Genomic DNA, 21,910 nt, shown 5'->3' with positions numbered 1-21,910 from the left:
TTTCAATCAGCTCTTCAGTTCCTCCCTGTGGTCAGCACAACTTCCAACCAGATAGAAGGAAGCCAAAGTGATTCCACTTAATAAAAAGCCAACAGCAGATCGGTCCGACACAGGCAATTTTCATCCTATCTCTCTCCTACTGGCATCCTTTAAAATATTAGAAAAGTTGATTAATATTAAACTTACAGAACATTTGTAAATATCCTGGCTGTTACACCCTTTCCATTGAGGCTTTCGCCCTAGGCATAGCATGGAATCAGCCCTTCTCAAGGTTGTGATTCCATCAAGCTGACAATAGATCAAGGAAAAAATGTGTTGCTGATATTATTAGGCATTTCAGCAACATTTAACACTGTCTCACACCCCATTTTCCTGCAGAGACTAAGAGACTTTGGAGTGGGAGTATGGTGCTTAAATGGATTAATTCCTTTTTGGGAAACAGATATCAGGCTGTAAGTATGCCACCTTTCTCATTTGCCACCTAGCCTCTTAGCCTTGGGGTGTACCAGGCTTTTCTTATGAGCCCAACTTTATTTAACATCTGTATGATCTGGTTGGCACCAATGATGGAGACATTCATGGTAAAGGTGATCTCATACACAGATGATAGGCAGATGCTCCTCTCATTCGAAAACAAATCCTCTGACGCCCCGGAGTCTTTTGAATCCCTTTTGAGAGCAGTTTTGGATTAGGGGGAGAGGGCACCAATTTATTATGTAATTCTGGCTGAGATTCTGCTGTTTTGGGCATTGACTTCCTTGAGGTCTGAAGAACTGTTGGCCAGATTCTTTGCCCCCTCCTCCACCCCTGGCACGGTAGCTAGAGATGTGGGAGTCAAATTAGATTGCCATTCATCACTTCAACCTCAGATCAATGCAGTGGTGGGAACATGTTTTGCTATACTCAGGTCCTTAAAGACATTCCTGTTCCTCCTTCTTCTTCTACACTGGAGCAAATCAGTGGTCTATGCTTTGATTCCGTTGAGATTAGATTATGCATAAATGCTCGTTTAGGTTTACCTGCATTTCTTATTAACTGTTTGCAGATGGTAAAAAATTCATCAGCACTTTTGCTGTTGAAAATGTTTCAATATGATCATATTCCCTAGCATTTCACTACTCTGCATTTGCTGCCTATTAATTTTGTTCAAGGTCTTGGCATTTGCACACAGTGCCTATTATGATTCAGGTTTGCAATACCTTACACAGACATTTATATACTGCCATCCCACAAGAGATTAAGGGCCAGAAGTACGAAATTCTTATTTAGCATTTCTCAGATAGCGATTCCTCAAGAATCGCTATTTAGGAAATGCAAAATGGTATGTTCAAAATCTGCAATTTCCAAATAGCGGTTACTCCAGGTGGAATCGCTAAAGGAATCGCTATTAGTAAATCGTAAATAGGAAATGCTGTTGCATTCTCACATATGGGCCAAATAGGAAATGGTTTGCATTTCCTAAATAGCAATCGCAATTTAGGAAATCCAAACTGAAGGGTGGTTCTGGGCTTAAGGCCCTCTTGGAGGCATATGTGCAATTCATGTCACATTAAAACATGCATTTTTAAAAACAGTTTTTAATTTTGCACATGATTACCATCGACTTGGAGTGGATGGTAATATCATTTCCTAAATGCAAAATTCCCATTTAGGAAATGCTTTTTACATGTGATTAAGAAATCACGAATAGGTAATCTCTATTTGTGTTCCTAAATCGCGATTGCAAGTTGCGATTTCTACCAGGTAGAAATCGCACATGGTGACCGACTTTTAGCCTCTGTACATATGAAAGGGCTGGTTTGCATTTTTTAGTGGGCCGGAATTGCGATTCGGATGGTTAAGAAATGCAATTTTTTTTATCCATCTGGCACATAGTTTACTTGTTGTGATTCCCAAGATAAAACGTACTAAAAAAGAGGGCGCTCCCTTTTCCTATTTAGTGGCAAAAGCCTAGATCTGCCTCTTGCTAAATGTATGTGGCTTAGAAGATGAATTGGCCTACTGAAAGTCTCCTAAGACTTGGCTCTTTAGATTGTGATGTGGTTGCACTTAGTATGAAGGTGTTTTGATGCAGCCACTCCTAGAAGTAGCTGTCCATATTACAAAACCTATCATTCATTCATATACTCAAATCGGCTAAGAATTTTTATTCCTACTGTTATGTTACTATCTTACTAAATCATGTTCTGACAGAACACATCTGTAATAAGAAAATAATATAATTAGTCTCTTGTGATGAATTGCTATCTGACAGGAGCGGTGGTGATCACAAATACAAGACCACCCCTGTGCTACCTTACACACACTGAGATGCATGAACGGTGTTTATCCATGCATGGTGGCCATTCTCCATGCTGTACTTACTGCACACACTGAGAGGGAGGAAATGTACACACCAGCCCACTCAGCTGCAGCACATTGGGCCCATTCTCTTCCACGATGACAGGCACAGCCTGCAAAGGCAGGAGCACACGTGGAAAGGACACCTATGGGCCAGAAGAGCCCTCTATATTGGTAGGATAAAGTATTCCTGTCTGGGGAAATTATAAGGTAAGTAAGGCACCTCTCCTTCAAGTCTGTGCATTTATAAAGGCACTCTGCCCGCGGTCACGCACCTGTATATAGACCCCAAACTCTTCTGCAGCATGCAACAAACTTAAAAGGTGCAGATATGGTGCATTATCCCATTTATAAATGAAAGGTTATGGGCAGGGGAAATACACATGTGAGCGACAGTCCTGAAAAGGGGGGGCTCTTGGCCCCCCCGCCCGCATGGCGGCGCGGCGACCGCCTCCCCCTCCGTGCCTCTCGGTGGTGGGGCGTGCCCTTCCGGGCGCACCTCACCACCGATTGGGTGGCGCCCTCCCTGGCCCGGATGTCATTGTAGGACTTCCGGGTCAGGGGGGCGGGCCGCAGGAGGGGCCGGGTGGGGGGGCGTAGCAACCCCCCCCCCCCCGGGCCCCTTATGGATAAAGAAGCAGGGAGCGCCCAGGAGACCCTCTTGTTCCCTGGACGCTCCCCCACAGCGTGTCGTGCCCCGCGCTCGGGGCTTCTTGTTTCCCCCCCACCATCCCTGGAACAAAAAATGGTCGATGCTGTACTAGTTTGGTTTAGGTGTAAATTTGCTAGGTTATTGTTTTCAATTTTCCAGGCATAAGCGAACTGTATGTGGTTTGTATATTTTGCTGATGATGCTCTCTTTTAGGAATTTTCCCCTTTTACGGAAATGTGCTGAAATATGTTTTGTTGTTCCGATTGTGTTTAGGCCTTTTTCCCTTTGTAGCTATACGTTAATGCGTGATGTGATTTAGCTAAGAGTAGTTGTCCATTAGAATTTTTTCCCATAGGTCGTCGTATTTATTAGGTTTGGGGCATGCGGTAAGGTCATGACCGGTGAGCAGCTAATTTTAAGGTCTGAGGGGGCGGGCATCATCCCATGGAGGTTCCCGCCCAGGGGGAGGAGCCATTGGCCCCTCCTAGAACTTCAGGGGCAAGGTAACTGGTGCTTCAAAGGGGCGCGGGTTGGAGTAGTCACGCTTTCCTTAGGCTGGTAGCCACCCCGCGCGCGCATACTTATGACGTCACCGGATGGCGCAGAGTAAGGGCCCTCCTTTAGTGGGTAAATGGAGTTCACGGCATGGAACGGGTAATTACCGGGCCCGGCTGCGCATGCGCACATCTCTAGGTAAGGCGCAGCTCGTAGGACCTGACACCGGTTAGCGACCTTGCCATATGGCCAGAAATGTAGTATACAAAAATCTAGATGAGGATGTTAGATTCGGTTAGGAAACAATCTGTATTAGAGTCTCTGTTAAGGTTAGGCTCTCAAATTTGTTGACAATATTGTATCTAATGTCCTGCTGATTTTTGTATAAAACGTTTACCATGCAATTAAAAATTTTATGATCTTATATCTTAATAAATACGTCCGGGGGGTTTCGCGACCCCCCGCCTTCCAAAAGTTAAACATGTTTCATGATCCTGTATCCGGGGTTTGGTGTGGTAAGTTGGGGGGGGGCGGCAGCCAGTCGCTGACCATGTTATTATAAGCTAACCAGGTGTTGTGGCTGATATGTGTGGGTAGAATGTTTCATAGGACAGAAAGGAAGAGAACTGTTTCACGTTCTTAAAAGTTTTTCCGAAATAGCCTCTCACTGAGCAAATCTGGTCTTGATTCCTTATGGCTGCCCTTGTTTTTTCCTGTCTTGTTGGAGACTCCGGTCAAACATGCGTGTGTGGTTTTGGATGGGTGGCGATCACTAAATGACGCACTTCAAAGTTTCAGGGAGACAGTTGCCTGTCGGGAGTGCTTCGGATCCCAGCTCGCTGAGGCACAGCAGCTGCGAGCAGATGAGGCAGGGGACAGGACACCCATAGTTATGAGCTGACTCTCTGAACCTCCACCATACGTGTGCAATGTGTACATGTACGTTCTATTGGGAAGAAGACGTCATAGTACTCAAAATAGGCAAAAGTAGGCCAGTAAGTGTCCAGCCATTTCAAGCACTGGGTAAGGTCATTTGCAAAACATGTTACACCCCCTGCCATCCCTCGGAGTGCACACCGGAAGCCACCAAGCTGTGACACAAATGCATTGCAATTCATCACATATAATAACAACAATATTACCCAGAAAGTATATTCCGCTCTGTGGAGTCGTGTCTATCCGCAGATAATCTGGCAAATATCCACATTGAAGATTCATGAGCTTTAATCTTTGGCCCATGCCTCTGTGCCCACGTGGCTGGACTATGGCCACCATCCACGCTTTGAACTGTCGCAAAGGTCCCAGCTAAATAGAGTAAGAGGTGGACTCTTGCAGTGGGGTGGGTGTCCTGATTTTTCCAGCCTATCACATTTTCAGGATCTGAGTTTCTTTGAACAAAGAGCGAAAACGTGCTTGGCATCACTGTGCTGGTGCGAAGGCAAACGAAATGCTACATTAACTAACACAAAATTAAGAGGGTGGATTTGGCCAAGAGAATAAACACAGGATGGAGTTTCCATTTCACTTAGCACAGTTTTCTCGTAAAATGCTCTGCACTAATTCGAACACTACGCTATATATTGGAGTGATATGCCTATTATTAGTTATTAGCCCTGGGGTTGATCATCTGGCAGCAGCCTCTAGCAGGATACAGAAACAGTAGCTGCCAACACTACGGTCGATCAGAAGTGGCCAAGTATTGATCAGTTATTAGAACTTTCTGCCAACTGAAGCAGCTTGTGAAAACAGACTTTAATTTCACTCAGATTCTCACTTTTTAAAATCAACCATTTCTGTCAATGAAGCAAATGGAAAAGTAAATCTTCAGATGAATATCTTTCATTTCGAATACTACCTTACTGTCACCGGAATTATAAGATCCAAATGTTCAAACTTGCATGCAACATTACCATTTTCTTCCAAAATTAGGTTGTGTTTTGTCATATTTTCGTACTATACAAAATGATTATACAAAATTATAAAGCAACATTGAGGACTGCTTTACAAAGCTTTTAAACAAAAGTGGTGTCTGCAGTGCACACGTGTGTACTCACCATGCGGAGGTCAGCTTCACCATTTCCCCAATATTGTAGACAATTCATTCACTTTTTCGATCATTGGCACCAGGGTCTGGTCTATAAAAATTGAGATATCTTCATACTCGGATGAACACTGCCACCCAAAGCTTAATATTATCTGTTCCCGCTACATGGTACCTACGAGTATTTGTGCACTTTTACAAGTTCAGTTTCAGTTTCATACGTCTTTATTTCGATTTTTTACATCATAAAAGACAATCTACATAAAAAGAATAAAACCAAATCATACATACATATAATTAAAAAAACACCATATTTCTTCCAAAACAATTCCTCATTTTAAGAAAAAGATTAAACAGTAATTTTAAAGACGCAGTATAGGAAAATACCCATGATTAAAATTGATAATCAAGATACATGAAGGTGTCTAGCTCTAATAACCCAAGCCCACCCTAGGTACTTTGCTACACCTATAACCACAATCGCTAAGGTATTTGTTCTTAGAGCCCACAATGCGTCTGCACTCCCTCCAATATTCATCTGACGACAAATGGGCCTAATCCATTTATTCCTTGGGGCTGAATAGGCAGGACAAGCAAAGAGAAAATGACCCACACTCTCTTTTTAATCACTACACCAGGGGCAATACTCAGTTGAATGGCCATGCCATTTCTTGGAAAAAGACCTTACTGGCAAAGACCCAACTCTAAACTGGTGGTATAATTTTTTGTCCAGGCTCCTGGTAATAACATCCCAATAGTTCTCCAGTAGGGGATCCAATTTCTGCACCAAGAATCTACCCGTTAGGGTGGCAGCATCTGACAGGACGACAGATTGGTATCTAACAGATGCCCAATAGAGCATTTTTAATTCTTGTTTAGGGGGGAAAGCAGTAGACCCCGGGTTAGCCCACAATTGGCTAAGTCCCATACTTTCCAAAATTAATTTCACCCACCGGAGCCATGGAATATTACCAGAACCCAAGATTGATCTCACTTCCGCGAGTTCATTAGCAAAGAGGCTTAGATCCGGTGATGTCCAAATCCGTCTCCACAATGCTACCAGCCGGTACCGTGCCATCTCATTTATCGGCTTACAACCCATATCCAACAAAAGTGGTTTAATTGGTGTGGATTGGGGTAATCCTACCAGTTTGCGCAGGAATTTGTTTTGGACTCTTAACATGGGAGTTAGGTCCATAAAACCCCACAGGTCAGCCCCATACAAGATTGCAGAACTAATTTTTGCTTCATAAATTTTTAGTGTAGGTGATAGCCTTTTGGTTAAAGACATTCTTTGCTCCTGGATTAGGCATCCCGTGAGGCGTACAAATCTTAAGTGGAGAACATCAACCTGGGGCTTCCAGCGTAGGCGATAGTCAAGGGTCACTCCAAGATAGGTCATGACATCCACCTGTTCAAGGCCGACTCCATTCATGCTAATATGGCTTTTAATGGGCGATTTTTAGTTAAAACCATAAATTTTGTCTTGCTCACATTTATTTGCAGATCATTTAATTTACAAAAATCCTCAAATCTGTTAATCGCCCTTTGAAGACCACTACGTGTCTTGAAGAGGATTATTGTATCATCTGCAAAGATGAGCAATGGGAACTAAGTCCCGCCCAATGTGGGTGCATCAGTGGGGGTGTCAGCAAAAAACGTCACCACCTGGTTAATACATAATAGGAAAAGGGTAGGTGCCAAAACGCACCCCTGGCGGACACCCCTCGTTACGGGAAAGCTGTCCGTCACCTGCCCCTGTCTCCCCCACCTCACCTTAGCAAAATTGCCCTCGTGCAATCTTACCATGAGTTCGAGGAGTTCGGGCGGCAGTCCTAGCTTACCCAGGACAGCCCAAAATGTTGCCCTAGGCACAAGGTCGAAGGTGGACTTAAGGTCCACAAAAGCAGCGTAGATGGACCCTCCGCCCAATAGTACCACCTTCCAGTATATCAGGGTGAATCTGAAGACCTGGTCGATGGTGCTGGTGCCTGATCTAAAGCCAGCCTGCAGCGGTGAGAGAATGCTCTCCATCTCCATCCACCCTTGGACTTTGGCAAGGACCATCCTAGCGACAATTTTCTGCAGGGAATCTATGAGACTAATAGGGCGATAATTTCCAGGGACCGATCGATCCCCTTTTTTAAAGATAGGACGGAATTCCGCACCTTTCCAAGACTCTGGGATCCTTGCCCCCTTGGCAATAGCATTAGCAATCTGTGTAATATAAGGAACCCAGAGTTGGGGGTCAGTTTTAAATAAGTCTGCCGGGATACAGTCCATCCCAGGAGCTTTCCCTGCTTTAACCAAACGGAGAGCAGACTCAGTGTCATGATTCATAAACACCAAAGAATGACGGGGAGAAGGAGGCAATAGTGCCCAAGTCACCGGGGCATCGAGGGGTTCATACTCTGGGTCTTTAAACTGGGACGAAAAAAAGTCCACCCATGCTTCCGCAGAAACATAATTTACTGGGGTCTGCGAGTCAGGGTTTCTGCCCCATTTCACAACTTCCCAAAACTTAATCTGGTTAGAGGATAGGCAGGCCTCATAGAGGTCAGACCAATAACACTCGTCCCACTCTCTCCTTGCCTCCCACTGAACCTTCCTGTACTTTTGCCGTGCCAGTTTAATATCAAGGGTTACCCTAGATTTAATAGCTTTTATGAGCCCACTATGCGCCTCCCTGCATTTTTTATTATACCATTTCTTGCTAGTGCCAATTACTTTCTCTTTCCCATGCGTTGGAGGTAGGGTAAGGAGGGCCTTCAACTTGTTGAAACACTGCTCATGTAGGTCACTGATCTGGTGGACTGCTTCCATATTAGAAGATAGATCATATATGGCACTCAAGGTAGATGAAACTTCCAAAGTTATACCATCTAACAAGGCGGGATCCGCCACGACCCTGCACCATCTGACCCTCCTTCTATCATTGGTTAAAACAGCCTCTGCAGTAATGCACGTAGCTACAGGAGACCTGCCAGAGCCACCAGAAAGCTTCAAACTTAAAGACAACGGGTTATGGTCACTCTCAGGACGAGCCACGACTACCATGTCTCCCAGGAGAGACCAATATTCCATTTTAACCAAAATGTAGTCAATTCTGCTTTTACTAACCCCATTGTCAAAAGTAGGATGACCAGCTTTATCAGAAATCATTCGACCATTGGCCGCTCTCAATCCCCACTCTAAGCACAGCCCTAACCAGTGCAAGGCAGCCTCTGTACCCTTTTTAATATAGTTCAGTGTCAAATTCGAGATATACCACACAGCATCTTCCTCCGACCACAAGTCCTCGCCCTCACTCATCAGGGGTTCAAAGGTGCAGTTTAGATCCCCCACTATAAGTATTAGATTATCTCTCCCAATCAATTCAAGGTAGAAGTCCAACTCATCTATAATAGCCGGGCATCGCCCGCCGGGAAGGCCTCGAGCATATATATTGATAACAATAATATCCTGGTGATTTTCCCTACATAATTTAATCCCCAAAATATCGGGATTATTCACTAAAATTTCTATCGGTCTGTAACTGATGGACTGCCTAACCCAAATTACTAGGCCCCCTGACGCTCTACCCTTGGTACCCTGGATTGCTGGTTTATAAAAATTAAGAAAGCCTGCCCGAAAGATTGGTTCGGGAGCCCAGCTCTCTTGAAATAATAAGATATCAAAAGTATCTACGAAATCTGCCCAGTCATCCGAGCCTATTCGCCCCTTTAGCCCTGCAATGCTCCATGAAGCTATTTTGAGTACCATATCCTGAATGGAAGGAGCATCTCGATTCAAAACCCTCAACTCTCGGCCTAGGTCCCCACCCTCAGTAGGCGGAAAACCAACCAGGGAGTTACCATCTATAACGCTCCCAGCAACCTCGTCCATCTTCTGACGCCCCCCCTCCTGACTGGCTAAACAAGCCATACTGTATAATCCAACATCCCCATTTACAAAGTTGCCGGAATGTCTCTCTCCGCCAAATACCGGGCGGAGTCAGTCAATGCCCTCCAGACCAGAGAGTGGTTCAAAGCTGTTAAACAATTGGGGAATGAATGGGGTGTATGTGGTCCTGTCTGCTGGGAATCTCCCATAAGTTCTTCTAGGCAATAGGGGGTTAGCAAAGGGCACATTATTTCTTTTGGGATAAAAATAGCTGAGACCCAATGACTGCACGTCACCCATCCTCCCAAATCTAGCTTCCCTACGTATGAAGTCTACCACCCAAGGATCCCTGAAATTTACTATAATACAATCCCCATCCAGGTCCTTCGGGCTGTGTCCCACCCAGTTTACTCTTCTGACACTCAATATCTCCGTGGCAGAAAAGGGTGGAAGGAGCCTATTTTTGTTTAACCAGAAAACAACTTTATTTTTAAGATCCCCATAGGATTCTGGTATGTCTTACCTAATGGTTGAGACACCTGTTAGGACAATCGTGTAAGGAGTAGCCTCCGGAGGTAAGTCGGTGCAAGGAGGGCCCTGTTAATTAACCTTCTGAGCTAAGGCGATGGAATTTTTGTCTTGACTCCCCGATGCTCTAATGCTTGGCTTAGTCAGAGGGGTCGATTTGGAACTACCCTTCACAGGGTTCAAAGCTTGGGCAACAGTGGCAGACTTAATGTTAAGTATTGTGTCATCTTTCAAGCTCCCACCCCTAGAGGTTACCCTTACAGGATTATTTATGACAGGCCGAGTATTAGTTTGTTTGGCAGAAGCCTGAAGTGGCTGCTTAGTTGTAACAACAGCTCCCGGGGGTTTCAGTATGCTAGATGGAATAGAAGGTGTAACTTGAGCATTTACTAGCTTATTTAATATGCCAGTATTAGCGTTAATATGATTCTCCAGTAAATCCAGTTTCGAGTTCATAAGTCTAGTTCGTTCTAATAAGGGTAGCATAAGTGTTTTTACTAATAATTCCATTTTACTTAAAAGGCCATCATCTTTACTATTACACGCAGGGCTAGTAACTAAATTCCTAAATGGTACTTAAAGGGGAGGAGGAGAACTACTTGTGACCAGTGGGGGCTGGGGACAGGTAATTGTTTCTAGGGCAAGGATGGGCTGGGGTATACTATTTATTTTGAGCATTTTAGAAGTACCCCCCATCTGAAGGCCCTTCCTTCTCTCCCTCTTGCAGGGAATATTCCTTTGGGACTCTCCATTAATATAATCAAGTTGAACTGGACTAGCATTTAACACACTTTCCCTACCCCCACTGCCAATAGAGACACTAGACTGAGAGCCCTCATCAGGTGAGTTCAAAAACGATCCCTCAACCGCGGGGTGAACATCTACCAACACAGGGTCCAGAATCTGATTAGGAATCATAGTGGATGCGTGGGGGCTAACCACTGATGCAATGCGACCTATAGAGGAGCGTTTCCCCGTAATAAGATCTAGGGATAGCCGTTTCTCGGCAAAGGCTATCTCCTTTTCCAAAATACCGGTCACCTTGATTAAAAAGGCGTCCAGGGGACCAGTTACCACCCCGCTAGAAGTCTGCAACTGCACTGATCTTTCTTTTCCCGAACGTAAGGCATGATTCAAGATGACAAAAGAGGCCAACAGTTTATAAAGGGAGCCCAAGATGAACAACAATACAACTATACCTCCCAAGAAAAATAAAGAAAGACAGGAACAACAGGACAAAGGAGGTGGCCCAACCCAACCTCAGCCGACCTCGGACGGCCTCAGACGGCCCCCCTTTGCCCCGGCGTACGCCCGCGCGCGTCCCGTGTGCGCGTGGGTAAAGACGGTTTAATAGGAGGAGGCGGGGGTGGGAAGAGGACCAGCTGTGGCAGATTGAGCAACGCACTGCCCGCTGGTCCTCGCAGTCCCGCTAGAGTCCCAAGTCACTTTCCTCCTCCGCCGGCAGTCAATTATCCAGATACTCCACACGAGTGGCGCACACGTAGCGGGGGCAGCGAGAAGTAGCAGGAATCCGGGGAAGAGAGGGTCCGTTAGGTAGCAATCCCACGGGTCAGCAACACGGTTCCCAGCGCACGTTTTACCACAGCAACCGTACGTTTTCGTACTATACAAAATGATTATACAAAATTATAAAGCAACATTGAGGACTGCTTTACAAAGCTTTTAAACAAAAGTTGTGTCTGCAGTGCACAAGTGTGTACTCACCATGCGGAGGTCAGCTCCACCATTTCCCCAATATTGTAGACAATTCATTCATTTTTTCGATCATCATAAAAACTGAGATATCTTCATACTCGGATGAACACTGCCACCCAAAGCTTAATATTATCTGTTCCAGCTACATGGTACCTACGAGTATTTGTGCACTTTTACAAGTTGTTTAAATAAAATAAATCATGGAGGGTTTGGACAATGGAATGAGCATGGCAGGTGAATGATCAGGACAGCAGGTGGTAGAAAAGGATTGCAGAGAGGAGCAAGCTCGTGGGTAATTTGATAGGAGACTTACTGCTGGAGAATGAGTGGTTCGTTCTCTCAGGTGTCAAGGGGAATCATGTAAACCTCCCTCAGGGCAGGGCCATTTTGCCACTCGGACATTTTCCCGTTTGATTGCAGGCAGGGGATGCTTTTAAATGGGATTGCTGTCCATGACCCAAGAATCCCACAAGGCACCCGAACAGTTCTTTTCTCTAAAGTAAGTGAAATCATTTCTTGCAGAATGCGACTATTGAAGCCTTCTTACTTTAGCAGCTGGGTGTTGGTAAAACTCTATCTATGGCCTCGCAGACTCCACATAGGCCCTAGGGTAAGGGCATCTTACATCCTGGAGCACAGCTTGTCCAAGGCCTAAAGAAATATAATCACATCACCCTTATTGTAGTGGAACTCTATTGGCTCTCGTTGCCAGCCCGCACCATCTTCAAAATCAGCAGCATCTTTTACAAAGCCATCATGACCAACACCCGGGCTTATCTTGTAGACAAGCTCACCAGCTCTGGCGGTTTTCGACACACCTTTAGCCGGGACACAATCAGACTGGAGATTAGGTGTAAAAAAGAAAAATAAGTCTGTAGGCCTTTTCCATCTATGCGCCCAGGATGTGGAACAACATCCATGCACCCATCAAGATCACTCCTAGGATGCTCCTAATTTGGAAAAGAGTTGAAGACCCACCTCTTTAAATAACTCTACAAGAAATTGCAGTAAAGATACACTTCTATTGAGGCCCTGTTTAGAGTTGTTTACTGGCATGGTGTATAGATGCTACCATGAAACTACAAACATGGAGTAGGCACGGATAGGATGGTTTTCTGTTAACCCTTAGTGGGAAAACTAGCTCCGCATGGCTGGTGAGGGGAAGGAAAAATTCCCTTTTTATATATAACCCTCACACACTCTATTAGTGTCATGCTTCATCATCGGGTTCACCCTGACTCCTAAAGGTCAGGGTGGGCTCGACCATATTTCAGGGAGCACTTAGGAATAAAGGGTGACCAGGGGGCTTAACTAGAGATTAAAAATCCTTCACCTTCTCCAAGTTATCCCTTTATTTGTGGAGATGGTGGGGAAAGCTAAAAATAGGAAATGGGTAATCTGGACTATTATCGTCCTATGACCCATGTTTTGTTGACCAACAAGTTTCAGCCCTACACTACGGCCTAACACGGTCCTGGGCTTTTATCAGGGTATCAAAGTAAACACGTCCCTGGATAGTTGAGTGCACAAATTAGTTGGGCGATGTTAATACTTGCCCGTCCTGTGTTTCAATTTCTCTTGTCTCACCTGTAAGAAAAAAAAACATGATATATGTTTGTATGGAAAATGTTTACATCAGGGTACTCGGTGAATGTATAAACCACATTGTGTTAAAGAAAATGCATGCATATCCCACTGCATGCGTGTTCACTGCATCAGCCTTGACTGAAGGTCTATGCTTGAATTCCTTGTGCGCCTTTGTTGCTAAAACACTGGAGTATCTAGTGGTCCTCCATTAGCAAACCTTACATCACCCACACTATGGGGCCGATTATGATGGAGGATTTTCCGCATCCTCAGGGCAGACGGAAGCCACCGCCGGCCCGGAGGATGCGGAAAATCCTCTGCGGACCCACCAAAGACCCACCGCCACATTAGGATTGCTGGTGGGTCCTGGTTTCCGTCCGCAGCTTTTCCGCCGCGTTTGGGTTACAACCGCGGTGGAAAAGCACTAATATGGTGACGGTGTCTCTTAGACACCGTCAGCTAAATTAGGATGCCCGAAAAGAAATGCTTTTCCACGGCGGGTTTTCCGCCATGGAAAAGCATACGTAGCTTCACTGCGGGGGCCCGTTGCGGGCCCCCTGGGTGAAGGAGGGGTGGGGTGTGCACATGGGGGGTACCTATGGTACCCCCCTGCATTTGTATGCAGTAATCGGCAGGCACCGCGCGGTGCCTGCCGCTTGCTGCATACAAATGCAATGTATGCATTTTTAACATTGCGGCGGGTGCAGCTTGAAGCTGCACCCACCGCAATGTTAAAGATTGAGGATGTGACCGCCACCCTGGCGGTCACATCCTAATCTGCACGGAGGGACCGCCGCAGCCCCTGCGGACGGTCCCTCCTACTCTATGGTGGCAGACGGACTCAGGTCCGTCCGCCATCTTAATCGGCACTTATATGTGGTGATAAATCTAGACGCCTGTAAAATAACGGCCCTTCTATGTGATAGGTCACTTGGTTCTACCCTTTTACATCATGCATGATTTGCGACATACAACATATGACACATACTTAGACCCCACATTTAAAGACAGACACCACACTGGTTAAAATGTGTTAAAACTATATGCATAAACATATTTTGTCCTCCAGTTTTCCAAAATGCATAGCATAGTTCCATATACTGATACTCACCCACAACTGATGGGTGTACACAACTCAAGAGTGAGGGGTGGTGCCCTTTAGTCACACACTGCATGTGGGAGGGAGGGAGGTAAAAAGAAAAGGTAAAAAGAAAGGGAGAGTTAGCGATCGGGTGATCGTGCTTAAGACAAAACCTATTAGAATCACAGGGTACTATCTACTCCCATCGGCAGCCTCCCGTCTCATCCCTTACTTCATCAAGGAATTACCCCAGCCATTTGCCTGCATTCGCCCTCGGCCTCCCGGCGAGGTGGAGAAATGCAGAGAGGACGCCGCTCTTTAAACTTTACATCTTCGCGGGTGCGGGTTCCTTCCGCGTGGTGTGGTCCGCGTGCAGGTGGATTGCATGCATGTCGGATGACGTAGAGCCCATTGTACCATGGGTATTGTAGTCCCCGCGTTCCTCGCAGTGTTATCATTGTCAGACCCATAGCGGGGTGGGTGGAAAAAGTAGTTATAAAAGAGAGGAGGAACAGATTGATCATTCGTGATGTTCACATGTGGCAACATATCAAATGTCGGGTGGATATAATCATTATGGTTTAAAATAACGGTACTCAAAAGGAACAGGGTTCTTTTTTAAAAAAAGATGTGTGAATAGGTTTAGTAAAAAACGTTATTACTGCTCATGTTGGATCAGAAAAAGTGCATGTCGGGACTAATGGCCTGTTATAAAGGGTGTGGATAGGCCTTGCAGGTATGTCTATGAGGGACTGGCGAATGTAGGGAGGTGGTTACTGTGTTATTATTACCACATCCTCAGCAGGTTATAACGTGTTCAGATCACATATTTGTGTAACGAACCAGCTTAGGTTTGTTGCCCCATTTCTAGTGTTTCATCATTGAGACCCGTTTTGTGAGTCCCTGCTTGTACACATGAACATAATCTTTTAGCCGCTGCCCTATTGTCATCTATTTTTTCTGTTATGGTACATTTGAGGTCCATTTCGGTATGTCCTTTTTCCAGAAAGTGTGTATTTAATTTGGTAGCACCTTTCTTGCACCTGATGGTGCTCCTATGTTCATTAATCCTGATTTTTACTTTCCTCGTCGTCATTGCAATATACCGCATGTTACATGGGCATTCGATAGTGTATATAACATTGCAGCTATTACAGTTAGTATGACCCTTTTTTCCCAAGGGGTGGGAAGATCAAGATCAATGAATTTACTCTGTGTTGTAAAAGCACATGCTGCGCAACATCTGCAAGGAAAATGTCCTTTGACACGTCGTTGGTCCCACAAGGTCACCTGTTGTTCTTTGTGCGGTTTTTCCATAGAGCTCTGATGCTATCATGGACACCGGCAAAAAAGGGATTAAAAGAACCAAATGCCTTTTGTTGCTCATGTCACTCACTCACAATTAAAGAACCAGGTAGACACGCCCAGAGGGCAAACCACAGAGTATCTGCTGTACTCATTAACGTCCGTTTCTGCTATTGGGGAGAAGCTGTCTTCTAATCCTGATGTCCATTCGAGGGGCATTGACTGCGATGATGATGTGCCATGCTATGCAACTGTGGCTTTACTTTTAAACATGTACCTTTTTTGACTTAAACACCTTTCTCTCTCTCTCTCTCTCTCTCTCTCTCTCTCTCTCTCTCTCTCTCTCACTCATTTTTCAGGATCAAATGGGGAATGGTGGGAAAACTACATGCAAGGCATCCAGGAGCACATGTCCTTGTACGGATACCAGGTACTGTATGGAAAGTCTATGACTGAGAGAAAGGGAACAAGAAAGAGCGAGCATGAGATAGAGTGTGACAATGAATGTAATTGAGTGCGTGGATCCAGGCGCTATGCTAAGCTTCCATGGATGTGTGTGTGTAAATTCGTGTCTTTGTGAAATTGGTGCCCACTTTTCATTTGGGTATGTAAATCTATGACACAGAATCATTTTTTTCAGCCTTGAATATTTATGGCACCGTTTTATGCCCCATGGACGTGTCACTTGTGATTTACGGCTGTTTCTCTGGCAACTCTGGTTAGGCAATCAATAGAATTACAATAGGTTATCAACACAACCAGAAGGGTTTTAATATTTGATGGTTTATCAATCGAAAGATGCTGTTGTTGCTCGATGATAACCAGTGGGGTAATAAAACCTTAGGGGGCCCACCTGTAAAGTACAATGAAGGGGCAGCACACCATATCTCAACCGGTCTGGTCCCTCACATCCTACCTATGCAAAGCTTCACAGAGACTGGTTTAAGTGTGTGTGTGTGGGGGTATGGGCGTGGGTAGAACTGGTAAATCCGGAGACAAGAAGACAAGAAGTTTTTTTGTGTCATTTATTCCCCAGGACTGGGGACAAATCTGAGTAGGTGCTATTTGGCCACTATTAATTCCACTTGATTAATTCCAAACCCAGGGATGTTGGACTTTATCAGGTGTAATAAATACCAAATTCACCTGAGGGGCACTCACAATCAGGACCGGAGTGCTGTATTTGCATTTCAATATGCACTTGTTCACTTGCTCTCTCTCTCTCTCATTGTCCCACCTGTCTCTTTATACCCTCTCACTCGCCCTCTCTCTCTCTTGCTTTCTCCTGTCTCTTTTTTTAAGTCGAGCATTCAAAACCTCTTGTATATATTTTAGTATATACTTTAGTATACACTTATATGTGTATGTACTTTGTGGGCTCTGGAGATCAGCCCTAGGACTTGTCTCCTTCCTCCTATGGACTTTATTTATCTTTTCGACTACCTCTATTTAACTGTCTTTGGATAGAAAATGACCAGCAGAGAACATTAAAATACCAGAATTGCTTTCTGCTCAGGAACTTTCTTTTTTTAATTTTTCTGGCAACTGCCTCTATTTAAATTTCTTGATAGAAAACGACCAGCAGAGGTTAGTAAAATACCAGAATCCTATTATTATTATTATTATTATTAGACTCATTTGTATGGCGCACAATTCATCCCAATGTGGAGCAAACTCATTTAAAATAACCATGTCTTGAGCATTTTCATAAATTGTGGTAAGTTGGGGCAGGCGCGAATTTGTTCAGGGAGCTCGTTCCAATGCTTGAGGGCCAAATAAGAGAAGGCACAGCCACCCATTTTGGCTTTCCTGATCCTCTGGCTAAGGAGCAAGCTACGATTACTGGATCAAAGATGTCGTACAGGTTGATAGCGTTCAATTTTGTTAGTCAGATAGGCCAGTCCCACTCCATGCAGGGACTTGAAGACGATGCAAAGCAGCTTAAAGAGGGCTTGTTTCCTAACAGGAAGCCAATGAAGTTGACGTAGGAGAGGTAGGGATGGGGTTTGTGCTGGTTTATTAAGGGCAAGACGCGCTGCTGTATTCTGCACAACCTGCAGTCTGGATAACAGGTCTTCCCTAATTCCTCCCAGCAACGCATTTCCATAGCCAAGGCAACTGATTAGGAGCGACTGGATGAGGGCCTTTCTAGCGTGTAGCGGGATCCAGCTGAAGATTTTTCTAAGCATTTGCATGGTCCCGAAACAGGTGCCTGTAAGAGATTTCACCAGCTCTTCCATCGAAAGCTTATTGTCAATTCTTAAACCTAGGTTCTTCGCCCATCCTCTTGGGGAAGGTGCTTCTCCAAGTTCTGGTGGCCACCAGTAAGAGGTCCACAATTTTTCTGCATTGCCAAACAGCAGTATCTCAGTTTTGGAAGAGTTAAGTTGCAGGAAGTTCTTCCTCATCCAACTTGCTATGCCCGTCATACAGTTTATAAACTTAGCTTTTGTCACTGCAGGGTCGTTTTCTATGTGTACAATCAGCTGCATATCATCAGCGTAGGATATGTCAATGTCAATGTCAATGTCAAAGGTTCTTATATAGCGCCTTTTCACCGCAAGGTCTCAAGGCGCTTGCTTTGGGAACCCGTCCTGGCTTTTTCCCTGTGAGATAACCCGTACTGGGCATCCCCAAGGTGAAAGCCAGGCATCCCGCCGCGGGGGGCCGTAGTGGAGATTAAGCAAGCTACTGCCCAGAGTTGCATGGTGTGAACCCGTGATTCGAGTAGGCACCGAAGCGAGAATTATCAAGTCCGTGGACATTTGGGCTCAAGACCCTGCCGCGTCGGGAATTGAACCCTGGTCCCGGGAATAACGTAAGCTCAATATGGAGCCTTGAGGAACGCCCTTATCCACCGAGTCCAACTGGACACATTGTGTTCTGTCGGACAGATTCCTTTAGCATTCTCTAGATTCCAGCCCATAGAAATTGTCTTCCACGAGCACCCATCGACAATAATATTTTTTCCAAATCTTGTATTTTCAGTGATATGACCACGAAGGCCCTGCTTTTATATTAAAAACAGAGCTTTGGACTAAACCATTTCCAGCTGCAAGCCAATATTTCTCTCCATGTGTTCCCATTCCTGGCGTGTCATGCAGTTTTGTGCTTACTTTCCCTCCATATTAAAGAACAGTATATGTTTCAGCACCCAGGCTAATGTGCTGCATAGCTAAATACATATAAGGTCTACATATAGGTCCCAAAGGCGAGACCGATTGCATTGCAAATGCTTGTTCTCTTTACTTGTCTGTTGTTCAACTGTGTTTATAACCTGATAGTCTTTCTATCTGGCTCTCTCTGTCTGGTATCTCCCTCTTTGTTCTCCTTTCTCTCTCCATTGCTCACATTCAGCTACTTTGCTCAACTTTCACTTTATAACCTTGCATCCACTCTTTATCTCCCTCTCTTACTCCCTTAGCTCTTTCTAGTTTGTGTCTCTCTAACTCTCTCTGGACTCTTTGTAGCGTCCTCTCCCCTTGCTATTTCTCTTTCCCAGTTGGTTCATTACTTCTATATCTCTCTGTTCTTACTCTTCCTCACGTGTGAAGCGACAGAGTCACATGGGCGCCTTTTTCCTGGGATTTTCTATATTGCAACAATAAATAAATAAATGGTGCAACGGTGTTCCTTTCAGCAAACTTCCAAACACCTCTCACATGGCAGGCTCTCTACAGGGAGCAGCAGTTTCTGTTCTTCATTTTGCTGGATCGTCCTGGTATTGCATGGATGCTTGAGGGCTCCCCTCCAGTCTATGCCCCCACATCTATATATTACATACGGCTATAGGGCCGTGCATTACACCATTGTTGATAACATACAGTTGTGGTAATATTTCAGCGAGCTTCTGAGTGCATTTCACATATTTAATTGCCAGCTGGTCATTTAGGGCCAGATGTACGACGTAAAATTGCATGCGCAATTGGGTTTGCGACCCGTTTGTGCATGCGGTTTTAGTCTGGGCCATGTACTCACACTATACTGCGAGTCGCAAATAATTTGCGACTTGCAAAATAGTGTATTGCGACTCTCGCTATAAGGAAGGGGCGTTAGTAACCACAGAGCCATGTATGAATGTTTTGTGACTGCAATTGCAGTCGCAAAACACTCGCAAATCACCGCCATCTTCAAGAGGGTGGTAATGAAGTCGTAAATGGGAAGGGGTCCCCCCTTTGTGACTGGCTCCAAAAATATTTTTTAAGGGCAGACAGTGGTCCCAGGAACCACTACCTGCCCTTAAAAAATGAAACGAAAACGTTTCATCTTTTTTAAAAAATGCATCCCGTTTTCCTTTAAGGAAAATGGGCTGCATTTAAAAAAAAAAAAAAAGCTGCTTTATTTAAAAGCAATCCCAGCCATGGTTGTCTGCTGAGCCCAGCAGGAAACCATCCCCGGGAGGGCCTTTCATTCCCAATTTACGACCCTATTGGGAATTGCTAAGGGCCAGATGTACAACGCGCAAAGTAGGGCCTCGCAAATTGCTAGTGTTTTGCGACTCGCAATTTTCGAGGCGCTATTTTGCGTGCCGTACATCTGGCCCTTACTGTGTGAACATTTACTGCAGTGACCTGTCTGAATGATAACACTCAATACTCGGTATCACCAAGCCATGGACAGATCAGCTAGTTTCACTGTTATGAGGTCTGCAGCTGTCAACATTTTTGTGCTAATTTGATGGTGCCTATTTCACGACAAACTCTTCAGTGCGCCTTTGCACCAATGCAGGCCCTGCGATGGGTTTTTTTGTGCTTGCTCCTTAAGAGGCAGCAGTAAGAGCAAAGCAAGATCAAAGGTCCCTAAGAGAAGGTCGTTTTCTGTTGGGCTCACTAAGGTGTGCGGAAGTCCAGTCCGGGCGAGCGCTCTGCTGCTCTCAGCTCGATATGTCTTTATGGATCTTATGGGCATGTTCTAAGAAAGGGCTCATAAAGATATAAAAGATCTATTGACTGTTAATAAACCATCTTCAACAACATAATTTTGAAAATAACACTCACGCACAAAGTGCCACAATACCCGAGCTCGCATAGTTAAACCAGATCATTACAGGTCTGATCCTAGCGACCCGGAAGATAAGTTTTTAGAATTAGTTTCAGTTCAGAAATAGCTCTAGAGCAGTGCTCCTCAATAGTCTTGATTTTACCCTGGAGCTCATTTGTACTCGGCTTTTTAGAGAAATTTGTGTTTATTCCCATCCACTGGCTTTGCAGAAAGCACATTTTTGGAAATAATGTCGGGCCATGGGTGTAGTAGCAAAGCCAGAATTAAGGCACAGTAACCCTCAACTCATATATCCCATTAAAGTTCCCTTAGCTATTGTAACACTTGTAATATGCATACTTACGTACGTGTTTCATCTGGCCTACACCAGCCCTGTTTAATTTAGTAGAATAAACGGCATAAGGTGGCAGTGAAATATGTAGACAAACTAAAATTATGGACAGCACAAAATTGATACCTCGCGGGGATACAGATTCGATTTTTTTTTATTCAAAGAAACATCAAAGGCTCACTGAAAATGAAATGTCTGTTTTTACCACTGCAGGAATTTCCTGAAAAAGCTGGAAGCCACGCTAAGCTGCATCCCCCATTTGTCTGCCCTGACATGGCTCCCTCCCCGGTGGTCCCCACTTCAGGTGTGTTCCTCCTTCTGGGTGAAGGTGAAGTGGAATAGTTAGTGACTGGTTTGACGTGCCATCCCTTGAGTCATTTCCCAAACTATGAATATTATAAAAGGAATGCCTTATTTGTCAATGCTGTGTGGATCAAACAATGAGATGTAATTAGTGTATCACTAATTTTATGGACTCCATGGCATCATTTTTTACCAATTTGAAGAAGAGGAGCAAAGGTCTGCTGGAAAGGCTCTCGCCATCAGCATATTATCGCCAAAGAGAATCAATATGAAACGACTGCTGTATTTTGGGGGACCTCTGAAAGCTGTTCAGGTTAAAAAGTGATTCATGTGAGCATTCCTCGAATAGCTTTACATTTGCTGTTGATGTAGAAAGAATATCTAATTTGTCAGGACATCACTGGAAATTAAAAATATATTTGCAGAGGTACCTGTCTAGTAAGATAATTGAATGTTTATCGAGTGCATAGGAGCAGCCGAGATGATTCAGCAATAAATGTGCTAAAGTTATTAGCAGGGGAGTGAAAGATTCAAAGGTTCTTCCACTGGAAATTTGTGATAGTTTTTTTTTACTTTGCCATTTATATGAACTTTACACAGTAAGTAAAGTTTAAAAAGCAAATTGTTGAAGAAATCTCTTTTAAAAAT

At 44.6% G+C, this 21,910-nt stretch overlaps 1 protein-coding gene across 1 annotated transcript in view; it reads left to right on the top strand.

The window, feature by feature from the left end:
* LOC144781259 (phospholipase B1, membrane-associated-like) overlaps positions 1-21,910 on the top strand; it is a 211,649-nt gene that overhangs the window by 8,612 nt on the left and 181,127 nt on the right. Inside the window, exons 2-3 of the mRNA XM_078660002.1 lie at positions 15,987-16,057; positions 21,173-21,263. Of these exons, the coding sequence (XP_078516128.1) occupies positions 15,987-16,057; positions 21,173-21,263 (162 nt within the window). The remainder of the gene's footprint in view (positions 1-15,986; positions 16,058-21,172; positions 21,264-21,910) is intronic.

The sequence above is a fragment of the Lissotriton helveticus genome, chromosome 9 (assembly GCF_964261635.1).
Source record: "Lissotriton helveticus chromosome 9, aLisHel1.1, whole genome shotgun sequence".
In the NCBI taxonomy this organism is placed as follows: Eukaryota; Metazoa; Chordata; class Amphibia; order Caudata; family Salamandridae; genus Lissotriton; species Lissotriton helveticus.
The sequence above is the reverse complement of the archived record's forward strand: the minus strand, read 5'-3'. Positions and strand labels throughout refer to the sequence as shown.